The 19537-nt window shown below is 36.0% G+C and overlaps 1 protein-coding gene across 1 annotated transcript in view; it reads left to right on the top strand.

Annotated features, from left to right (window-relative positions):
• Positions 1-18462, top strand: part of LOC141506392 (coatomer subunit epsilon-like) — a 100677-nt gene extending 82215 nt beyond the window's left edge. The window contains 4 exon segments of the mRNA XM_074213157.1: positions 13052-13115; positions 16630-16993; positions 17405-17958; positions 17960-18462. Of these exon segments, the coding sequence (XP_074069258.1) occupies positions 13052-13115; positions 16630-16993; positions 17405-17958; positions 17960-18376 (1399 nt within the window). The 3' untranslated portion in view covers positions 18377-18462.
• The last annotated feature ends 1075 nt before the right edge of the window (positions 18463-19537 follow it).

The following is a 19537-nucleotide window of genomic DNA, read 5'->3' as shown; positions in this document are numbered from 1 at the left end:
CAATTTATTTTTATTTGATAATGGGCAAGAATAGTAAAATCCTCTAAATTTTTATGATAAATCCCAGACATTTGGAATGCAGGCAGCCTCAGCATCTGTAAACATAAATTATACATGCCTTAGAGACTTTTATTCAATAAACTCAGGAAAAAGGAGTCAGTGATATGGAAGAGAATGTGTGAAGAATTGATTGACTGGGTCCAAGCTCAGGATCTTGGGTCTATCTAAGCAGGACTATGTTTCCTGTTATTAATTTACAAGAAAAGTATATTAGAAGAGCTCATTAATTTCCAAAATTAAACTCATAGGGGAATAGAATCAAAGCATTGTTTGTCCTGGAATTTGTAATGAATGCCTTTACTTATTTCAACAGGGGAATGAAAAGAGGTGGTATAGATACAACAGTGCCTGACTGTTTAGCCCCATTAAATTTAGCTTGAAATTCCCAGTGGATATAAACCCTTGAGTGCACATACTATTACAAAGTGTTTTTCCTGCAAATAACTTGATAAATACTTAAAAAGAGGGCCCATTCTTTCCATTTTTCAAATTCAACAATATCATATTCTAAATTAAAAAATCTAGCAGACATCAATTTATAGTTAATTTTTCACACCAAGTATAATGAAGGGGTCAAGTAGGAGAGATAGCTTGGCATAGTGGAGAAGTAGTTGACTTTGGCATAGGGAAGAATTAGGTTAAATTTGTGCCTCTCTAATACATTCTAGCTAGAAGACCTTAAGCTAATCACCTTTCTCATATTAGCAACTGAAGACTATAAATGAGGGAGGCAATCAGCATGATGTTGTTTATCCATTGTTCCTGAAGAAGACCTTGATATCAGGGAGATGATGCCATGACAAGCACATGAATTAGATTTGACCAAGGGAGAGTGGGGAGCTGTGATAAGTCATCAGTCTCACTTTCTTCTCTGGAGTCTTCTAGGTCCAATGGCCAGATATAGATCAAAATACCTGGAGATGTACCTGGATGTGAGGCAATCAGAGTTAAGTGACTTGCCCAAGGTCACATAGCTAGTGAGCAATAAGTTTGAAATCAGATTCAAACTCCCACCTCCCTGACTCCAAGGCTAGTGCTTTATCCACTCCACCATCTAGCTGCTCTAGCTGCACAATTCTGCCTCTGGTGTACTCCCTATGCCAATGTAGAAAGTCAAACTTCATTATTAAATTGAAAACAGATTGCAAATAAGAATTATGGAGTTCAGAGTTGTCAAACAATGGACCACATTTGATTCAGCCTGCTTTAGTATGACCCACCAAGTTAAAAACGATTTTTACATTTTTCAAATAAAGTTTTATTGTATTTTAAAAATAAAAAATTTTCATTTTTAGAGTTATGAAGACAGACTAAGTACCAGGTTTGGCCCAGGGATCATAGTTTGCTGACCACTGACTAGGCTGGAGAAGGGAAAGATTGACTTTAAGAAAAGGTCACCCTGTGAAAGCTGGAGGCCTCATTGTCATTAAAACATGTAGAGAAGGAAATGTCAAGATGGTAAATCTCAGTATAAGCTGAGGAAAGCTAAGAATAACAAAATAGTGTTTGTTTTTGGTGTAAAAAAAACGAACTAAGGCACAAGGGTTTAGAATGGGGGAGACATGGACACATTTATGCAGCAAACTGGCAAAGCAGTCATAAGGACAAGAAATCAAATTCAGCCTCAGACACTTGATACTCACTAGCGGTATGACTTTGGGCAAGTCACTGAAGCCTGACCTTCACATCCAGGGCCATGTCCAGTCACCTTGATCCATATACCGCCACTGCTCCCAGATGGCTCTGGAGGAGAAAGTGAGACTGTTGACTTAGCACAGTCCCTCCCCCCCCCCCCATTCAAATCCAATTCATGTGCTTGTCATGGCTTCACCTCCCTGGTATCATGTTCTTCTTCAAAACATCATATCAACAGGGAAGGAGCCATTAGATAGTGAGAGATCAAAAATTAGAGAAAAGGAAGCTACAAAATAGATTTAGAAGAAGCTTGGTGCTATAGTCTTATCCTTGGCAATACTGTCAATCATTGAAGCTATAAAATGATCATTATTTGCTCAGATGCAAGTCCTATCAGTTTTCATTAATTTGTTAATAAAGCATTGTTTATTTGTGCCTGTGTACTTGTAAGGGGAAACAGAGATTTCCCCATGGGATGATGGGAATTGTTAGATATAGAAATTTTCAAATCACAGGGGTAGGGACATGTCAAAGAATGAAAAATTCTCAAAGTGTACCTAGGAACTTTGTGTCAGTCATGAACTGCTGAAACAAAGATTACATATGAAATTTTTTCTTCAAAATCTAAATTAACCTGAAATACCCAAATTATAAAAGAAAAATACCAGGGAGCATGATCATTAATATGGAGGCTTCATAGCTATCTACAAATTTGTGCCTTAAAAATTATGCAGTGAAAATATTTGTTGGATTGATTTTTCTCAAGGGATGTTTGTTCATGGGCATAAAAGCAAGAAATATTGACAATTCTAAGTTAAGTTTGGCTTGTCCTTCACAGATGTGATTTCAGTGAAGAGGAAAAACCCCCTGAAACATGAAAGAGGCTCTAATCTATAGAAGATAACAAATTCTTTCATGCAGAGGGAGGGAAACATTGTTACTTGGCACTAATTTTTATTTTTATTTTTATTTGTGAGGATTTTTTTAACCTAAATGACTGTTCCCCCCCATAGCTAGGTAGGCAGACTGGCAGAGATAGATATGTAGATAGATAGATAGATAGATAGATAGATAGATAGATAGATAGATAGAAAGATAGATGGATAGATGGATGGATGAATGGATAGATAACAGTAATATTAAGAATCAGGAATTTCATTGGTGTCAGTAATCCCTTCACTTTTTCTGAAAATGATCTTTCCATGCCTTAAACAACATGGAGAGATCACATAAAAGAAATTGCTATGGCTAAAACAATACTTGATGATAATTACTGAGTTCAAAATAAAGAGACTTGCATTTAGCTATTATTTATTTTTCTATCAATTCATCTCTTTGTCTCTATTCCTTCACTGAAGTCCTTCCGCAACATCTCTTCATGGTATAATGGTGAGCCTGGATTATAGGCTATGCTGATCAAATTCTAGCTTTTGCAGGTCTATGAAGTTGAAAGAAATTCCAGTATGGATATGGGAATGGTGGTACTAAGCAGAAAAATGTTCATAGTCAGAATACTGGAACTGGGGTCATAATTATTTTGGTGAGAGAAGTTCATGAAGAGCATCTATTAAAGTACAGGGGAGTCATGAGTAGAATGAGTACCCACATCAAAGAATGTATGGAGCCTGGAAAACTTCAAAAGGTAGACAGACATCTGAGTTCAAGAAGGTTTAAAGAAAATAATGGATTTTGGCTCATAACTAATTATTCAAGTACTCAGCTATGTAGGGTATATATTTTCCCTCTAAGGCCAATGTAATGTTATCTATTATGTTATCCAACAAAGAAATCATAGGAAAGAAGGGTACCTTTAGAATTCATATACTCTGAAATATAAGATTTCCCTACAAAATTTCTGATAAATGGTTTCCTAGCCTTGATTTGAACAGCTCCAAATATTAGTATAAACTTCCCTTTGAGCCTTCTCCTTTGTCTAAACAACCTCAGTGGGAGGGGACCTAATAGATTTATTCAAATTCTTCCTTCAGGTAACTTCCTCTCCCAATTCTACTTCTATCTTCTGGAGCTACTCACAATAAATCTGAATCTTATTTCCATACAATGATGCTTTCAATATTTGAGGACAGCATTGATTTGTCCCCTAAGTCTTCTTCCCCACCCCCAGGTTAAACATCCTCATCTTCTATCAATCGTCATATGCCATTGCTTCATGAGCCTAGCTTTCCTCTAACTGAGCATCATTAATAAAGATGGACCAGATTCCAGGGAAAACCAATGCTCTGACACAGAATGACATTTTTGGTGTTTCTTGCCTTAAAATAACATTATAGAATTTTGTACTTTACAAAGTTCTTTTTTATAGCAATTCCATTTATTAATCCTGAATACCAATTGTCTGTAATGCACACCTTTTTTATTTTCCCTATTTTTCAGGTGGGGGAAATCTGACCTCTTAAGTGATAATTAGCTTTCCCATTGCACAGGGCTAGTAAATACAAGGTCTTTAGATACTACCCTGGCAATCATGCCATTATACCTTGATTTCTCTTATACAGCAGATTTGGCTAGAAATATAGAACTATACTTAACTTCATTGTTTTTATAGTTAACTTTTATTTTTTCAATTACATGTAAATGAATTTTTTAACATTCATTTTTTAAAGTTTTGAATTATAAATTCTCTTCCTCCTGTCCTCTTTAAGAAGGCAAACCATTTTATATAGAGTATCCATATGCAGTCATGCAAAACATTTCCATAGTAACCATTTTAATTTCAATTTTCTATCATGATAATAGAAATATTTTTAAATATAACATACACCTAGATCTCAACTGAGTTTGTACATTGTAGAAAAATAGCAAAAGGATCAAGGTTTTCTGATTTATCTAATGCTGCCTTGGAAGTAGGACAGAGGGAACAGAAGTTACTGGTTCAAGGACCCTAGAGCCCCATGTAGCCCCACAAACAATTGGTACTCAGGATTAATAAGATATTTCAGATCAGTTAGGTTCAACTGTAGCTCATAAGCACAGAAAGTGAGGGCCACATTCCTGACATCTAATGTATTTATGTGTTTCTCTAGGCTAGACTTTTAAACACTAATGTGTCCATATTATCTTTATATTGGTGTAAAATTAGAAAATTGGTCCTAAGTTTTTGAATACTTAGAGAAGAAAATCTACTTGCTTCATAAGAAAAAAAGATGAATAAGACACTATGTTTTAAATATAGAGAATCTATACAGCTGACTCTGTAGCCTTAACAATGCATTATTACCCTAGCAATATTTATTTTATGCATTTATACCAGTCACCCACCAGATGAATGTTTAATTTGTAAAACATATAATGACATGCAAGGTATTCCCTAAACTCAAAATTAAAAGAAAGGAATTTGATAAGCTTTATTGCTAACATACCCAGTCATCCTCCCATCCCCACCTCTTTTTTTAAGTAAAAACTTACCAACTCACAGTATTAGTAATAGTTATAGAAGTTTGGAGTGTGATACCTAGGTGTGCTAACCTAGGTCTGATATCCTAGATGTGAAAACTATCTCTGGTTATCTATCTCTGGGGACAATTCCTAGTAAAATGGTTAGCCTTCTCCATGATCTCTATAATAGCAGGAAATCTTTTCTCTGTTCCTATAAACTTACAGGACCATTAGGATAAATTGTGACCATGGTTTTGGTAATTGAAGGCTATTGTGTTGAGAGATTCAAATTCCTCAGAGTCTCCTGGTAGCCTGTAATAAAGGAATGGAGCCATAGTAAACTTGTTTGAAAATCCCCCAGATTTCTCTCTGAATCCCAAAAGTTTACATGCATAATCCTTTGTGAGTATTGTAGGTAGCATGAAGTATAATAGGAAGCATGGTTGAAGTAAAAACATCATGGCACAGCAAAAAAAGGGCACTGGATTTGGTATTACCCAGTCTCTGGTAACTCTGCATCTGCTGTTTACTTCCTCTTTGTCTTTGGGCATGCTCACTTCCCATCTTTAGACTTCAGTTTCTTTAGCTATCAAATAAACTGTTTGGACTGTATAAACTCTAACTTTCCTTAAAACTCTAGAACCTAAGGATAATTTTTCCGTAACTGGTGATTCCACCCTAGAAACAGCAGTATCATCTCCATATGGCCTTTTTTTCCCCTCTCTAACTCTGTGAAATTCCCCTTTAACTGATAAAAGGCAGAGATCAGTCTTATGAATGTACCCACATTTGTTGTCTCACCAACCAGAATTTCCTTAAAATAATTCATGGATTCTTAATATATAGATATTTAGAAAAAAGCAGGCATCACACTTCTATTTTTAAAATACTGAATTGTTTAGTCACTACCAGGAGAGCAGATACACATGGGATCAAGGAAGAGAGACAGAGAGAGACAGGCAGATAGACACAAGCACAGACAAAGACAGTGACAGTGACAGAGACACAGAGATTGACAGAAACAAAGAGAGACAGAGGGTTAGAGGAGTGCTCTGCCATAGAAGGAAAACTATAATTACAAGTAGAAAACAATTTTTTAAATAACAATTTTTAGTTTACAGCAATGAGTATCTTGACCAGTTGACAGGCTGCACTCATATAGATGCTTATACCACTCGCCTGAAGACAGTAGGCTTCCTAGATGCACAGCTGGGTAACTCACTAATTGCTTTTATTAATGAAATAAGCATCCTTCCCTCTACTGATGGATCTTGAACTTTTATTTCCTGCTTGGCTGACAAAACATGAATTCTATAAGCCAAGTTACATTCATATTTTTAATATTTCTAGCTAAAAACCAACAGAGAATATAACCATGTATGCACTTCATACATGTATATATATATATATATATATATATATATATATATATATATATATATATATATAGTGAGAAGCTAGAAGAAAGGGGCTTTTATATTTCAGTACCCAATGACTTAGGCCAAATCAAATAGATTCTTGTTTACCAATTACAAACAGAATCTAGTGTATGTCTCAGCTGACAAAAGTCATTAGTAAGCTCACAGCTACAGAAAAGAGGATAGGAAAGGGTTTGTTAGGAATCACCTCACCCTTACATACAAATATGACCTGATCTCACCAATTAGGTACTGGGAATACAAAAATAAAAGAAGTCCCTCACTCCAAGCTATATGGCCATCATTGCCCTATGGATTGTGGGGAATGGAACAAGTGTAGAGCCTCTCTAATTCATAATGACATGTACCCAAAACATATGAAACAAAAAGAAAATAGTACAACACAAGGTAACGAGATGAATTAGTTTCCATACCAATAAATCAAAAGATGGCTATTAAATGTCAGTTTGTACCCTCAACTAATTATCTTTCTAAAGTGGAGGCTTCATCATATTTCTCACACAGACACACACATACACATGTGCACAGACTCAATAAACTCTAGTTGTTCTGCATTATTTCCAAGATCAAATCTCAGCAATTAACAGTTTCTAGTAAATAGTAGATACTAATAAAATAATTACTATCTGACTTGTTCTTTTTTCCCTTTCGTTTTCAACTTTGTTTCTGTTGTCTTTATGAGAACTATCCAGCTCACTCTTGTTCTCTCCCTGTGTGGTCTTTTGCACCTTTTTTTCAACATGTCCAGATTTGCTTGACTACTTGAGTTTTCTCAAGCCACTAGGATTTTTATCATTTCTGCTAGACTAGTGCTCTAAGTGTCTGAAAATAGCAAATGTACTGTTTAGTAAGATGCGATGCATCATTTTTTGATAGACATGATAAAACTTTGAGAGTCAGCTGGGATAGCAGACAGAAAGTGGCTTTTACAGCCAAAATAACCTGAATTAAGGTCCTACCTCTGACACTACTGAAGATTTGATCCTAGGCAAATCATTTAACATCATAAGACTCTGGGCAAAACTCTAAGAATCAAGTGTTAGAATTTCCTTATCCAGGAATTCTCTATATCAATGAAATAATACAGTTCCTTTCTAATCCTTATGATAAGGTCTCATAATAATAGTTTATATTTATCCAACATTTTACATGCCTTGTTTCATTTGAGAAGTTCTAGGTTTAAACTCAGGAAGCCCTAGTTTCACAAATCATCTTACTAGCTGTGTCACCCCAAGTTATTATGTCTATGTGCCTTAGTCTATTCCATAGGATTTAATTACTGAAACAGTCCCAGATCTGTAACTTACTCAAGGTCTTGAAGGTATAAAATACAAAAGGCAGAATTTGAACTCAGATACTCTGATTCTATTAAAATATGAGGTTTTTGCCATAGCATCTCATTTTATACTTACAGTCCTAGGAGATATTAACCCCATTGTATAGATAAGAATTAAAACTGAAAAGATAGTGATTTCCTTTGGAAATAGTCATTATAGGAGGAAGAATTCAAATCCAGTTTCTTCTGTGCCAAAATTCAATAAAATAATCATATTGCTACACCATTTATAAATATTAATTTTTTTCACTGAAATGACTTCTGTGTATAATGATGGGTTGCAGGCAAACCTTGCAATATTACTAGCTGTAATTGGCCTTGTGCTGAAGACTATTATCAACTCTTTGGGTGGGTAGTGAGAACTTTTGGCTTGGGTTGAATGTAATGACTCAGTTTGTTTCATGTATGCCTAATTGGAAGACCAGGGTTATTTTGTATTCATTATATACTTATTCTGGTCACCTTGATAACATTTTTAGAATTAAAAACTAGTAAGAATTACTTCTCATTGTCTAGAAAAATGATCAAATATAGAAGATAGGGAAAAGGCTTGTCTTTTATTAAATGTAATGAGAAATTAATTTGCAGGAAAAACTGAAAAGTCAGAAGCTGTTAATACTTTTCTGAGTCTGCTTAGCTAGCCAACTAGAGTAAGAAATACTTCAGATGGGAGGGCAAACATGTTCTACTATAAAAAGTAGCTATATGAACAATACTTAAATGAAATGAACATACATCTGGAAACTCCAATGAATTATAATTTAGGTCACTGGAGGACTTAGTTCTCTTCATAGAACTTAATTTCAGTAAGTCATAGGAGGTTTACTGAAGACATGCAGTCTCCAAAAAAGAAAATAAAGGGTTGATAATTAGACTGAGAATAAAATAGGAAATTGGACAAAGGTTGACCTAACTATGAATAAATCCTATCTTACTGATATGTTTTTATCATACAAAAATGTGAGGAATTTATTTGAATCATAAAACGTTCATATTATAGAGCTAAAATTTTTTAAAGGATTTTAAGTAGTGGCCATCCTTTTTTCCATCTAGACTTTGACTTGTTTATATGCCCCTTCTCCCAAGTCTCTTGTATGTACATCTGTCTTAATATCCATATATGACTGTCTTTTTGTCCATAGGCATCCATCTCTGTTCTAATGTAGTCATTTCTACTGAGCATGTCCTCTTCTTTATTTCCTTCCTCAAACCTAGTCTCCCAGGCTCTGGTTCTTCATCTCCATCCTTGTGCTTTGCCCCATATTCCACCTATATTCCAGGATATCACTTTAAAATTCTTAAATATTCCAATGGACAGATGAATGAATTCCATCTTAGGAATGCATAATGTGATAAATAATTAATAAATCTTGAATTAGTAATATAAAGCAAAAGATAGTGAGGTAGAACAAGTTTGAAGCAAGAGAAAAGAGGAGGATATATGTCTTGTAATATTGTATAGAAATAAATACAGTCTCCTTTCATGTGAAAATTTATGTTCTTTATATGAGTTTTTATTCATCTTTTCATCCTCTAAGAGATAAAGGTCATTCATTCAAAGGTAACCTGTCTTTCCTTGATTTTTATGGTATTTCCAGAATCTAAAAAATAAGTGAAAAGTATGTATGCAGTGGAGGAATTCTTTGAAATTAAAAACAAATCAATAGAATAAGTCAAAAAATAAAATATGAATTTTAAGCTGCCATGTAAATTCATGATGAGCAATTCATATTTAAGAACTAGAATAATAAATTAGTCAAAATTCAATGTATATGCAATATTATTCTGAGGAAGCATAGCACAGTGGATAGAGAGTCAGTTTTGAAGTCAGGAAGGTTTGGGTTCAAGTCCTCCTCTAACACAAAATGACTGTGTGATCCTGGTTATGCTACTTGATATCTCAGTGTTTAATATAGAAAAAAATGTTTTTCAAGATTCCACATTATAAACTTTATCAAATTGCTTTCTCTCTCAGAGAAAGGTGTAGGAAGGGAGGAAGAAAGGAGGTTAGAAATAAAAAAAATTTTAAATATTAGAAATTGTTTTTACCTGCAAATGAGAAAATGTATTATGTTTTTAAAAATATCTTAGCATTCTAGCTTGCACTCCAAGAGTATAAGTTGCAGAGCAAGTGCTGACTTGCATTAGTAGAAAGAGTTTTCTTTCAGAGATTTTCCCTTCACTAACTAAATCTTAAGTCCAGTTCCAAATCCTATTATCACTATTGCTTTTTTTATAATTAAGTGGAGATATTAGAAAATAAATAAGAGTGGGAGGCAATGTTAGAAAATAATTGACATTAACATTAAGATTGCTAAAACTTACTTAATTTGAGCCTCTCAGCAGTAACGTGGAATAGATTTAGAAATTATTCTCTCCATTTTACAGTTGAGGAAACTGAGGGTCAATAAAGTTAAGGAACTTCTTCATGTTCACAAAAATAACGATTGTCAGAGGCATGACCCACTTTTTCCCAGGGTCCCACACTCTCTTTGCCCCATTATGCTTTATCTTAGCATCACTTTATTTCTTGCCAGATGGTTTCATTTACAGAGCTAAAAGAATTATTAGACATTTTTCACCTTTATCTATTAAGATATATTCTGCAGAAATATAGTAAAGGTCCTTAGTTCAGTTATCTTAAGCATATGGATTTATTATTTATTAAATTAATAACCTTCATGTACATACTTCTTTCACAAAGGAAGGAAGATTCTCCTTAAAATGGAATATAAATAGAATTACAGACTCTCAGATCAAAACCTTTGGGAGTAGAAACAGGGACATGAAGTTAAAGTCTGATCTTGAAAAGTAAACCACAACCTATATTCCAAAGACATCAAAAGAAGGGGTGAATGTTAAAATATAATATATGTAGATTTATTATAGTTTAAGTGCTCTTATCATGGTGGCAAAGACATGGAAACTAATAGGGTGCTTATTAACTGAAAAGTGGCTTAACAAATTATAGAGTATAAATGTAATAATATAAAAAATATAAATAATATGTATGATATTTGTATACTGTAAGTCATAATGAAGGGAGGGAAATTACAGAGAAATTTTAGAAATTATATGGAGTGAAAAGAGCAGAATCAGGAGGGCAATTTATGCTATAAAATATATAACAATAAGAATAACTTTGAAAGACATAACTCATCAATGTAATCTTTCTTTTTTTCTTACTTTCTTTTGATGTGTATATATTGGGGTGAGGTAGAAGAGAGGGAAAAATACAGACTTATTAATGGAAAAATAGTTTTAATATAAAAAGCAAAGCATAGGATATTTAAGTCCTCTAATTATATGATTATAGGCAACAAAAATATGTAATATTATTTCATCATTTCTTTATTCAAGAAACTCAAAATATATATTTTCTTGTATTTCTCCCTCCCCATAGGAAAGTGAAGGTGACTCTGAATGTTTCAAGATCAAGCACAATGCCTGTCATATGGAGGCACTCAATCAGTTATTTATTTACCATATCTGGCATGAAGGAAAGAAACAGAAGAGACTCATTCTCTAACACCTGTATACCATTATGTTCTGTTGAAGGCTATTGTATTACATGAATTTAATATATTCCTTCATCTGCTGTCAGAATAAAAGAAGCATCTCGAATGAGATAGTTTATCAGAACCTAGATTTTCTGGATTTAAGGGAAAGTTTTGCAATCATAGATTTGCTGCTTAGAATCTAATATGAGGAGAGGTGGGAGAAGGAGAGAAAAAGAGAAAAAGAGGGATATGGAGGGGGAGAAAGGAAATAATAAAAAAAGAAGAGAGAAGGAGGGAGGGCTAGAGAGAGAGAAAATGAGAGAGAACAGAATTCTATCTACTGCTGAAGTACATCTTTGGATAAACAGGTTACAAGGGCTCTGGGTCACTGGAATGTCATTTCTGATTATAAGTAAAACATACACAAGAAAATGGCCCATATAATATTAATGTATATTGTTTTCAAGGAAAGAAGAAAAATGTTCTAATATGCAGCATTCCCATGACCTCTTGGCACAATTATATATGCTCTAAAATATTCACTCAGATTTAGACTTTGAATTCAACCCTTAGGTCCCTGTATACCACAATTCACTGCATTAAAACCTTTTGGTATAACTTCCAAACAATTAAACTGCAGTTGTCCTTCCTCTTTCATGTATTTCTATTCTCAATTATTAATATTGTCTTTCCCTAAGGAAATAAGGTAGAAAGAAGCAGATATCTCAGATCTCAGACCATGAAGGGAGGGAGGAATGGGGAGGGAGGGAGAGAGAGAGAGAGAGAGAGAGAGAGAGAGAGAGAGAGAGAGAGAGAGAGAGAGAGAGAGAGAGAGAGAGCACTTCCATCAAAAGTATTTTGCCTGGAATAACTCAGATGATTGAAGAAAAATTGTTAAGGAAAGAAAATGTCTCCATGAAGTTCGTTCATACAGGGGTCATGAACACGTACTTTATCCTTTTAGATACCCCAGTGGTTCTGCTTGTTGAATCTTGTTGAAGAAATAAAAAGAAGGAAGCCAGGCTGGGAGTAGGAGGGGAGTGTTATTTTAGAATTGTGGAGACTTTGAACAAAGAAATCTGGTAAGATCCTTATGACATAAAGCAATGTTTTTAAAAAAGACTAGAATAACAGACTGCACACTATGATTATATCAAAGACAGTAAAAATGTATGAATAGAGATATAATTCTGATGAGGCCTTAGAGAGAATCACTGAAATAGTGTTATAATACTATTGGATAATACTATAGAAGTGATTAATTTACATGTAAAAATTTGCACAATATATTTTGCTGGTTTTGCTTTATTTTTGGTGTTTGGTTCAGTAGACAGGGTAAAAAACAAACAAACAAACAAAACACCTAAGTTCAGGCACTTTCTTAGACACATACTAGGTTTGGATAAATCATTTAATTTCTCAGGACTTGCAGAAAATCTCCAAGACTAATTCCCAGAGAAGATGTCAATGGTTATTGAGAGAGTCCTCCTGCAGGAGCATTCTATTCTAAGGAAAATGGATAGAGCACTTGGTAAGTTCCTGTTAGACTAGCTGGTAAGAAAGTGTTAGGTTCCTTCCAGATGAATTTATCCTTACCCAGGAGAATGTTGAAGGGGTGGGAGACAAGGGAGATAAGGATGACAAGTTCTCCTTAAAGTTCTCCTATTTCTCTGTTTATTAAACAGGTGCTTAAATATCCTCAGCAGTCTCTGGTCCACTCCCTCTCTCATGAAACTCTACAATCAACCAGTAAATAATGTTCTGGTGCTAGAGGACAACAGGTGGTGAAATTTTACAGTACTCCCACACGCAACAGTCCCTTATAAGCACTGGCTTTGGAGTTAGGAGGATAGTTCAAATCTAGTCTCAGACACTTGACTCTTATTAGCTATGTGACCTTGGAAAAGTCATTTAACCCTGGTTGCCTCACATCCAGGGTCATCTCCAGTTGTCCTGATTCATATCTGGCCACTGGACCCAGATGGCTCTGGAGAAGGAAATGAGGCTGGTGACTTAGCACAGCACCCCCTCACTAAAATCCAGTTCACATGCTTCTCATGGCATCACCTCCTTGTTGTTGTGTTCATCTTTGAAAATGAAAGACAAACATTATTATTCTAAGGAAATCACAAAAAGATGTTCATTATAACATTTTTAATAAAGCATAGTTCAGTTTGTTCAGCCATGTAATTATTGTAAATATAAAGAGAAAATTGTACCCATTTCTGCCCTCAAAAAGCTTACATTCCACCATGGGAGACAATAATCATTAGCTCTCTATGAATAGTAGTACCCTAAAATGTTTAAGGAAATCCATTATTTGGACTCTGTGTTTGAAGGCTGAGTCTCAAATGGCCTCTGATATATTTTGTGTAACTTTGTGCTAGCCACTTACCTCTTTGGGTTTCATATTCCTCACCATCAGAATAATGATCCTGGACAAGATGGCCTCTGAGATTTCTTATAGGTCTAGATGCTATGAAGTCATGAATATAATTGCTTCAACGTATGAAGTCAAAATTTGCTTCTTTTATTTCAACCACATAAAAATTTAGGTTTTAGGTTTTTTGCTATAATGTGAAAAATTTTGGAAATAGCCTTCTATGCAAAATTAAGTATTCTTTTCAAGTACACATATGATTATTGACATAATCACATAAACAGCTGGACAGAAACTATAAATAATTGAAAATGAAATGGAGCACAAATGATATCTCAACTTCCACTGTAATATTTCAAGCAATAATTCTGTGTTCCAGAAGGACCTGGTAAGACAACCAATGTGCCCGAGAAAACTGGGGAGATGCTACTATTCCCCTGAAATGGTTATCTATAGTACTACACACTACTTTCTTTTGGCCACTGTAATTTGCCTGTCATTTAGTTTCTAAGGGGGCACTGCTCAGCATGTTTAACAAGCTTTTTATTCAGCTTAGGAAGAGTGATGATAAAGGTCATTTTCCCATTGCTTACTTCTGCATATTATTAGGTACTGAAGGTAATGTACTGCACAGACCAAACAGACAGAAAAAGTGGGAGCTATTATTTGTGAAAGAAAGTGTGCTCAACATGGAACATGGACAAATGGAGATTACTTCAAATTAAGGTTTTTGATTCTACATAAATTAGCCTTAAAATTAAACTAATATATCATATTTGGTGGCTTGGATACTGCAGTTTTAAGGAACACAAAAAAAAACCCTGTTATATAATTTGCCAATTTCCAATTCAAGGTGCTCAGAATTTGTAGCCTTGCTAAAGGGATGAGGCTAAAAGTTTCAGCGCCCAGGACAGTGCTCTAAACTAACTAGGTTTTCAATAAATGCTGCTAAATTGAAAAAAAAAGATATAGAAAATCTGTGTGTGTGTGTGTGTGTGTGTGTGTGTGTGTGTGTGTATATATATGTATATTTATATATATACATAATATGAAAACCATTGCATCCTCTCAGAAAAGACACAGAAGAAATCAGTGTAGGTTTCAATTATATTAAGAAATATATTTGTTTATTAATCTTTTCATTTAATAACAGATTATATCAATTTCTTACAAAGAATAGAAAGATTCAGAGAATATTGACAAGGTTCATGACTCCCAGTGAGCTTATACTCTCCTTGGGGGACTTGTAACATTTCATGTATATATATGTATGTATATATATATATATATATATATATATATATATATATATATATATATCCATATAACTATTTATAATAAATATAGAATTTATTTTCATTAAGGTGTAGCAACTGGACCTGGGATGCTATTGATAATGAAATTCAAATGAGGAAACCTTCCTTATCATTGAGGTTGGTACTTTCTCTGCAGCTTATAAATTAGTTACCTAAGAACTAAGAGGTTAAATAAGTTTACCCAGCTTCATGCTTTGGACTCATAGGGATATAAGTTCAAATTTGACCTCAGACACTTGAGCCTTACTAGCTTCCCTTATGGGAAATCACTTAACAATGATTGTCTTCAATTTGGGGCCATCTCCAGTCATTCTGATTCTTATTTGGCCTCTGGAACCAGGGAGTAAGGCTAGTGACTTAGCACAACAACCCTCACACATGGCATCATGTTCCTGGTATCATGGTCTTCTTTGAAAATGAAAAAAAAAGAACTATTAATTTTAGTACCTTGAAATGAAGCTAGTAATAAGAGTTAAGCCCAGTGAAAGATAAGATAAATATGTATAAATAAGTATATATATATACATACGTAATAATATATATTCATGTTATATATATATATATATATATATATATATATACATACACACATACAGACACAAAAACTTGCAATATTCTTGTTCCGTCATTGTCTCTCATTGCTATATTCATCATGAAAATTATTCTTAAAAATGTAAGTTTTTAAATGAGGAATTTGAAGAAAATAGATGAAAGTGACTAATAGGAGAAGACTAATTTTCTGGTAGCATGGGAGGATCTGTGCCTGATAAAAGGAAATGAAGGATGGAGGGTAAAAGGTGTCTTATGTGGCTAGAAGGAAAAAAGCAAGAGGATGAGATAGGATTTGATATGTCTTTTACTATGCATCAGCCCAAGAGATGACCAAGCTTTTAACAATCATGTTAAAAGATAATTCTACAAAAGGGAAGAAAATGCTCACATCCTCATAAATTTGAGAAAGAATTGGAAGAAAATGAAAATGAAGTTTTTAAAATAAAGAGAACTATGAGAAAATTCAAATAATAAAACTTATCTCTACCATTTGAGTTACATCATCATAAGACTTCACTAACTACTTCACTTTCCAAGACATTTTTAGTTGTCTAGAGAACTAAGGCCTACTCTTATGAACCTAAGGAACCATTCTTATTAACAATTAATTAGGGCAGCTAGGTGGCACAGTGGCTAGTGCACCAGTCCTGGAATCAGGAGGACCTGAGTTCAAATCAGGCCTCAAACACTTAATTGCCTGGCTGTGTGGCCTTGCGCAAGTCTAATCCCATTGCTTTAAATAAGTAAAATTGGGGGGTGGGGTGGAGCCAAGATGGCAGCAGGAGAACAGCCTCTCTTAGGTGCTCTCTCCAAAATATTTCAAAAACCTTAAAATTATGACTCTAACTAAATTTTCAAGACAGAACCTACAGAAAGATCCAGTGGGTATTTCTCCAGCCCAAGGTAACTGGGAAAATAGTGTGAAGGCTCTGTTCCACGGCGGGGGGGGGGGGGGGGGGGGGGGGGGGGGGGGGCAGTACACCTGAAAGAAGGAGCTTCAGTCTTCTGGGATCAGCCCCAGGACCTGGCAGCAAAAGCACAACTTGGAAGATCAGTAGGAAGACCTCTGCTAGAGTGGTCACAAAACTCAGGCCAGCTCCCTCAGCAAAGCCCAGATCCCAAGAAACAGAAGCAGGCCTGTGGAACCATCCAGCAGAAACCTCCAAGCATCTGCTCCCTGAGCCCTCAGCCCATAAAAGGTAAGGGAGTAGAAGCAGACTGCCAAGGTCTGTCCTCTGTCCCTGGGACAGGACTTTGGGGCTTTGACTATATTCAGTCCATGGTTGCAGCCTGGGGCCCCCAGAGGGATGAGCTTGTGGCCATTCAACAGACCAGGAGAGCAGTCAGAGCCCCACAGACTGAGGTTCTTCATTATCTAAGTATGCTCAGGAAGAACCCCCAAACCAGGCACAGGCTGGGGAAATGAGAAAATAGAAAAAAGAAGGAATCTTACCATACATAATTACTTTGGTCCCATGGAGGACCAAAATATACAATCTGAAGATGAGAAAGTCCAAGTTTCTGCATCTAAAGACTCTAAGACATATAGAAATTGGGCTCAGGCTATGATTGAGCTCAAAAAAAGTTTGAAAATCAAGTAATGGAGGTAGAAGAAAAATTGGGAAAAGAAATGAGAGAGATGCAGGAAAAACATGAGAATGAAGTCAGCAGCTTAGTCAAGGAGATCCAAAAAAATGCTGAAGAAATAACATATTTAAAAAAAACAGTTTAGGTCAAATGGATAAAACAATTTAAAAAATTACTGCAGAGAAGAATACTTTAAAAAGCAGAATTGGACTTCCTCCTCGACCCTGTCGACGTGTGGGCGACAAGATGGCACCTCTGGCTCCCGCTCTGGGCCAGCCCCAGAGGCCCCGGGAAAGTGGACGAACTGTTCGACGTGAAGAACGCCTTCTACATCGGCAGCTACCAGCAGTGCATCAACGAGGAGCAGCACGTCAAGCTTTCCAGCCCAGAAAAAGAAGTGGAAAGAGATGTCTTTTTATACCAAGCTTATCTTGCACAGAGAAAGTATGGTGTGGTACTGGATGAGATCAAAACCAACTCCTCCCCAGAGCTCCAGGCTGTCCGAATGTTTGCAGAGTATCTTTCCAGCGAAAGCCAGAGAGATGCAATTGTTGTAGACCTGGACCGAAAGATGGCCAAGAATATTGATGTGACCAATACCACCTTCTTGTTGATGGCTGCTTCCATCTATTTCCATGACAAGAACACTGATGCTGCCCTCCGCACACTGCACCAGGGGGAGAGCTTGGAGTGCATGGCCATGATTGTGCAGATTCTCCTGAAGCTGGACAGATTGGACCTGGCCTGCAAAGAGCTAAAAAAAGATGCAGGAGCTAGATGAGGACACCACTCTGACACAGCTGGCCACTGCCTGGATCAATCTGGCCATGGGTGGTGAGAAGCTGCAGGATGCCTATTACATCTTCCTAGAGATGGCTGATAAGTGCTCCTCCACCCTACTCCTACTCAATGGCCAGGCTGCCTGCTATATGGCCCAGGGCAAATGGTAGGATGCTGAGGGAGTTCTCCAAGAGGCACTTGACAAGGAAAGCATCCACCCAGAGACCATCAACTTCATTGTCTTGTCCCAGCATCTGGAGAAGCCCCTTGAGGTCACAAATAGATACTTGTCACAATTGAAAGATGCCCACCGATCCCTTCCCCTCATCAAAGAATACCAGAGCAAGGAAAATGACTTTGACTGGTTGACTCTGCAGTATGCTCCAAGTGCATGAGAAGGCCCCCAGGGGTCTGTGAAGATGAAGGAAACCCCCTCAGTTGGCCACTCATCCCAAAGCAAAGCCTTAATCTATCCCTGCAGGATTTGGGGTTCAGAGGGTGCCTTGTGTTGGCTTCTTGCCCTAAGCTCCTCCTGAGGACTCTGGCCAGTTCCTACCCACACCACCTTTTTCAATAAAGGCTCTAATAAAGGGGGGGGGGGAAGCAGAATTGGCTAGATGGTAAAGGAAATAAGAAGGCTCTCTGAGGAAAACAAATACTTCAGATGTAGAATCAAGCTAAAGGAAGTTGATGACTTTGCAAGAAATCAAGACACAATAATTCAACATCAAAAGAATGAAAAACTAGAAGAAAATGTGAAATATCTCATTGAAAACACAATTGATCTGGAAAACAGATTCAGGAAAGATAATTTAAAAATTATTGGAATACCTGAAAATCATGATCAGGAAAAGAGCCTTGACCTGATTTTAAAATAATTTCTACAGGAAAATTGCTCTGATATCCTAGAAATAGAAGGAAAAATAGAAATTAAGAGAATCCACTGATCTCCCCTGGAAAGAGATCCAAAGAAAACCAACCCCCAGGAATATTTTAGCCAAGTTCCAAAACTCCCATGTCAAAGAGAAAATAGTAGAAGAAGCCAGAAGGAAACAATTCAAATATTGTAGAGCTACAGTCAGGATTACCCAGGACTTAGCAGCATCTCCATTAAGGGCTCATAGGTCTTGGAATATAATATTCTGGAAGGCAAAAGAGCTTGGAATGCAACCAAAAATCAACTACCTAGAAAAACTAAACATCTGCTTCCAGGGGAAAAGATGAACTCTCAATGAAACAGGGCAATTTCAAATGTTCCTGTTGAAACTACCAGAGCTGAACAGAAAGTTTGATCTTCAAGTACAGGACTCAGGTAAAGTATAGAGAGTGTATGAGAAGGGTAAATTATGATGATGAACTGTGTGTATTCCTGCATGGAAAGATGATAGTGATAATACTCATTTGAACCTTTTTATTTAATAGAGCAGGTAGAAGGAGCTTTTATAGATGAGGCACAGGAGAGAGCTGAATTTGAAGTTATATTGTAAAAATGGAGGCAATGGGTGAAAGGGAAATGTACTGGGAGTAAGAGAAAGGAGAATTAGAATAGGCTAAGA

Source organism: Macrotis lagotis, chromosome 1 (genome assembly GCF_037893015.1).
Source record: "Macrotis lagotis isolate mMagLag1 chromosome 1, bilby.v1.9.chrom.fasta, whole genome shotgun sequence".
NCBI classification, from domain to species: Eukaryota; Metazoa; Chordata; class Mammalia; order Peramelemorphia; family Peramelidae; genus Macrotis; species Macrotis lagotis.
The sequence above is the reverse complement of the archived record's forward strand: the minus strand, read 5'-3'. Positions and strand labels throughout refer to the sequence as shown.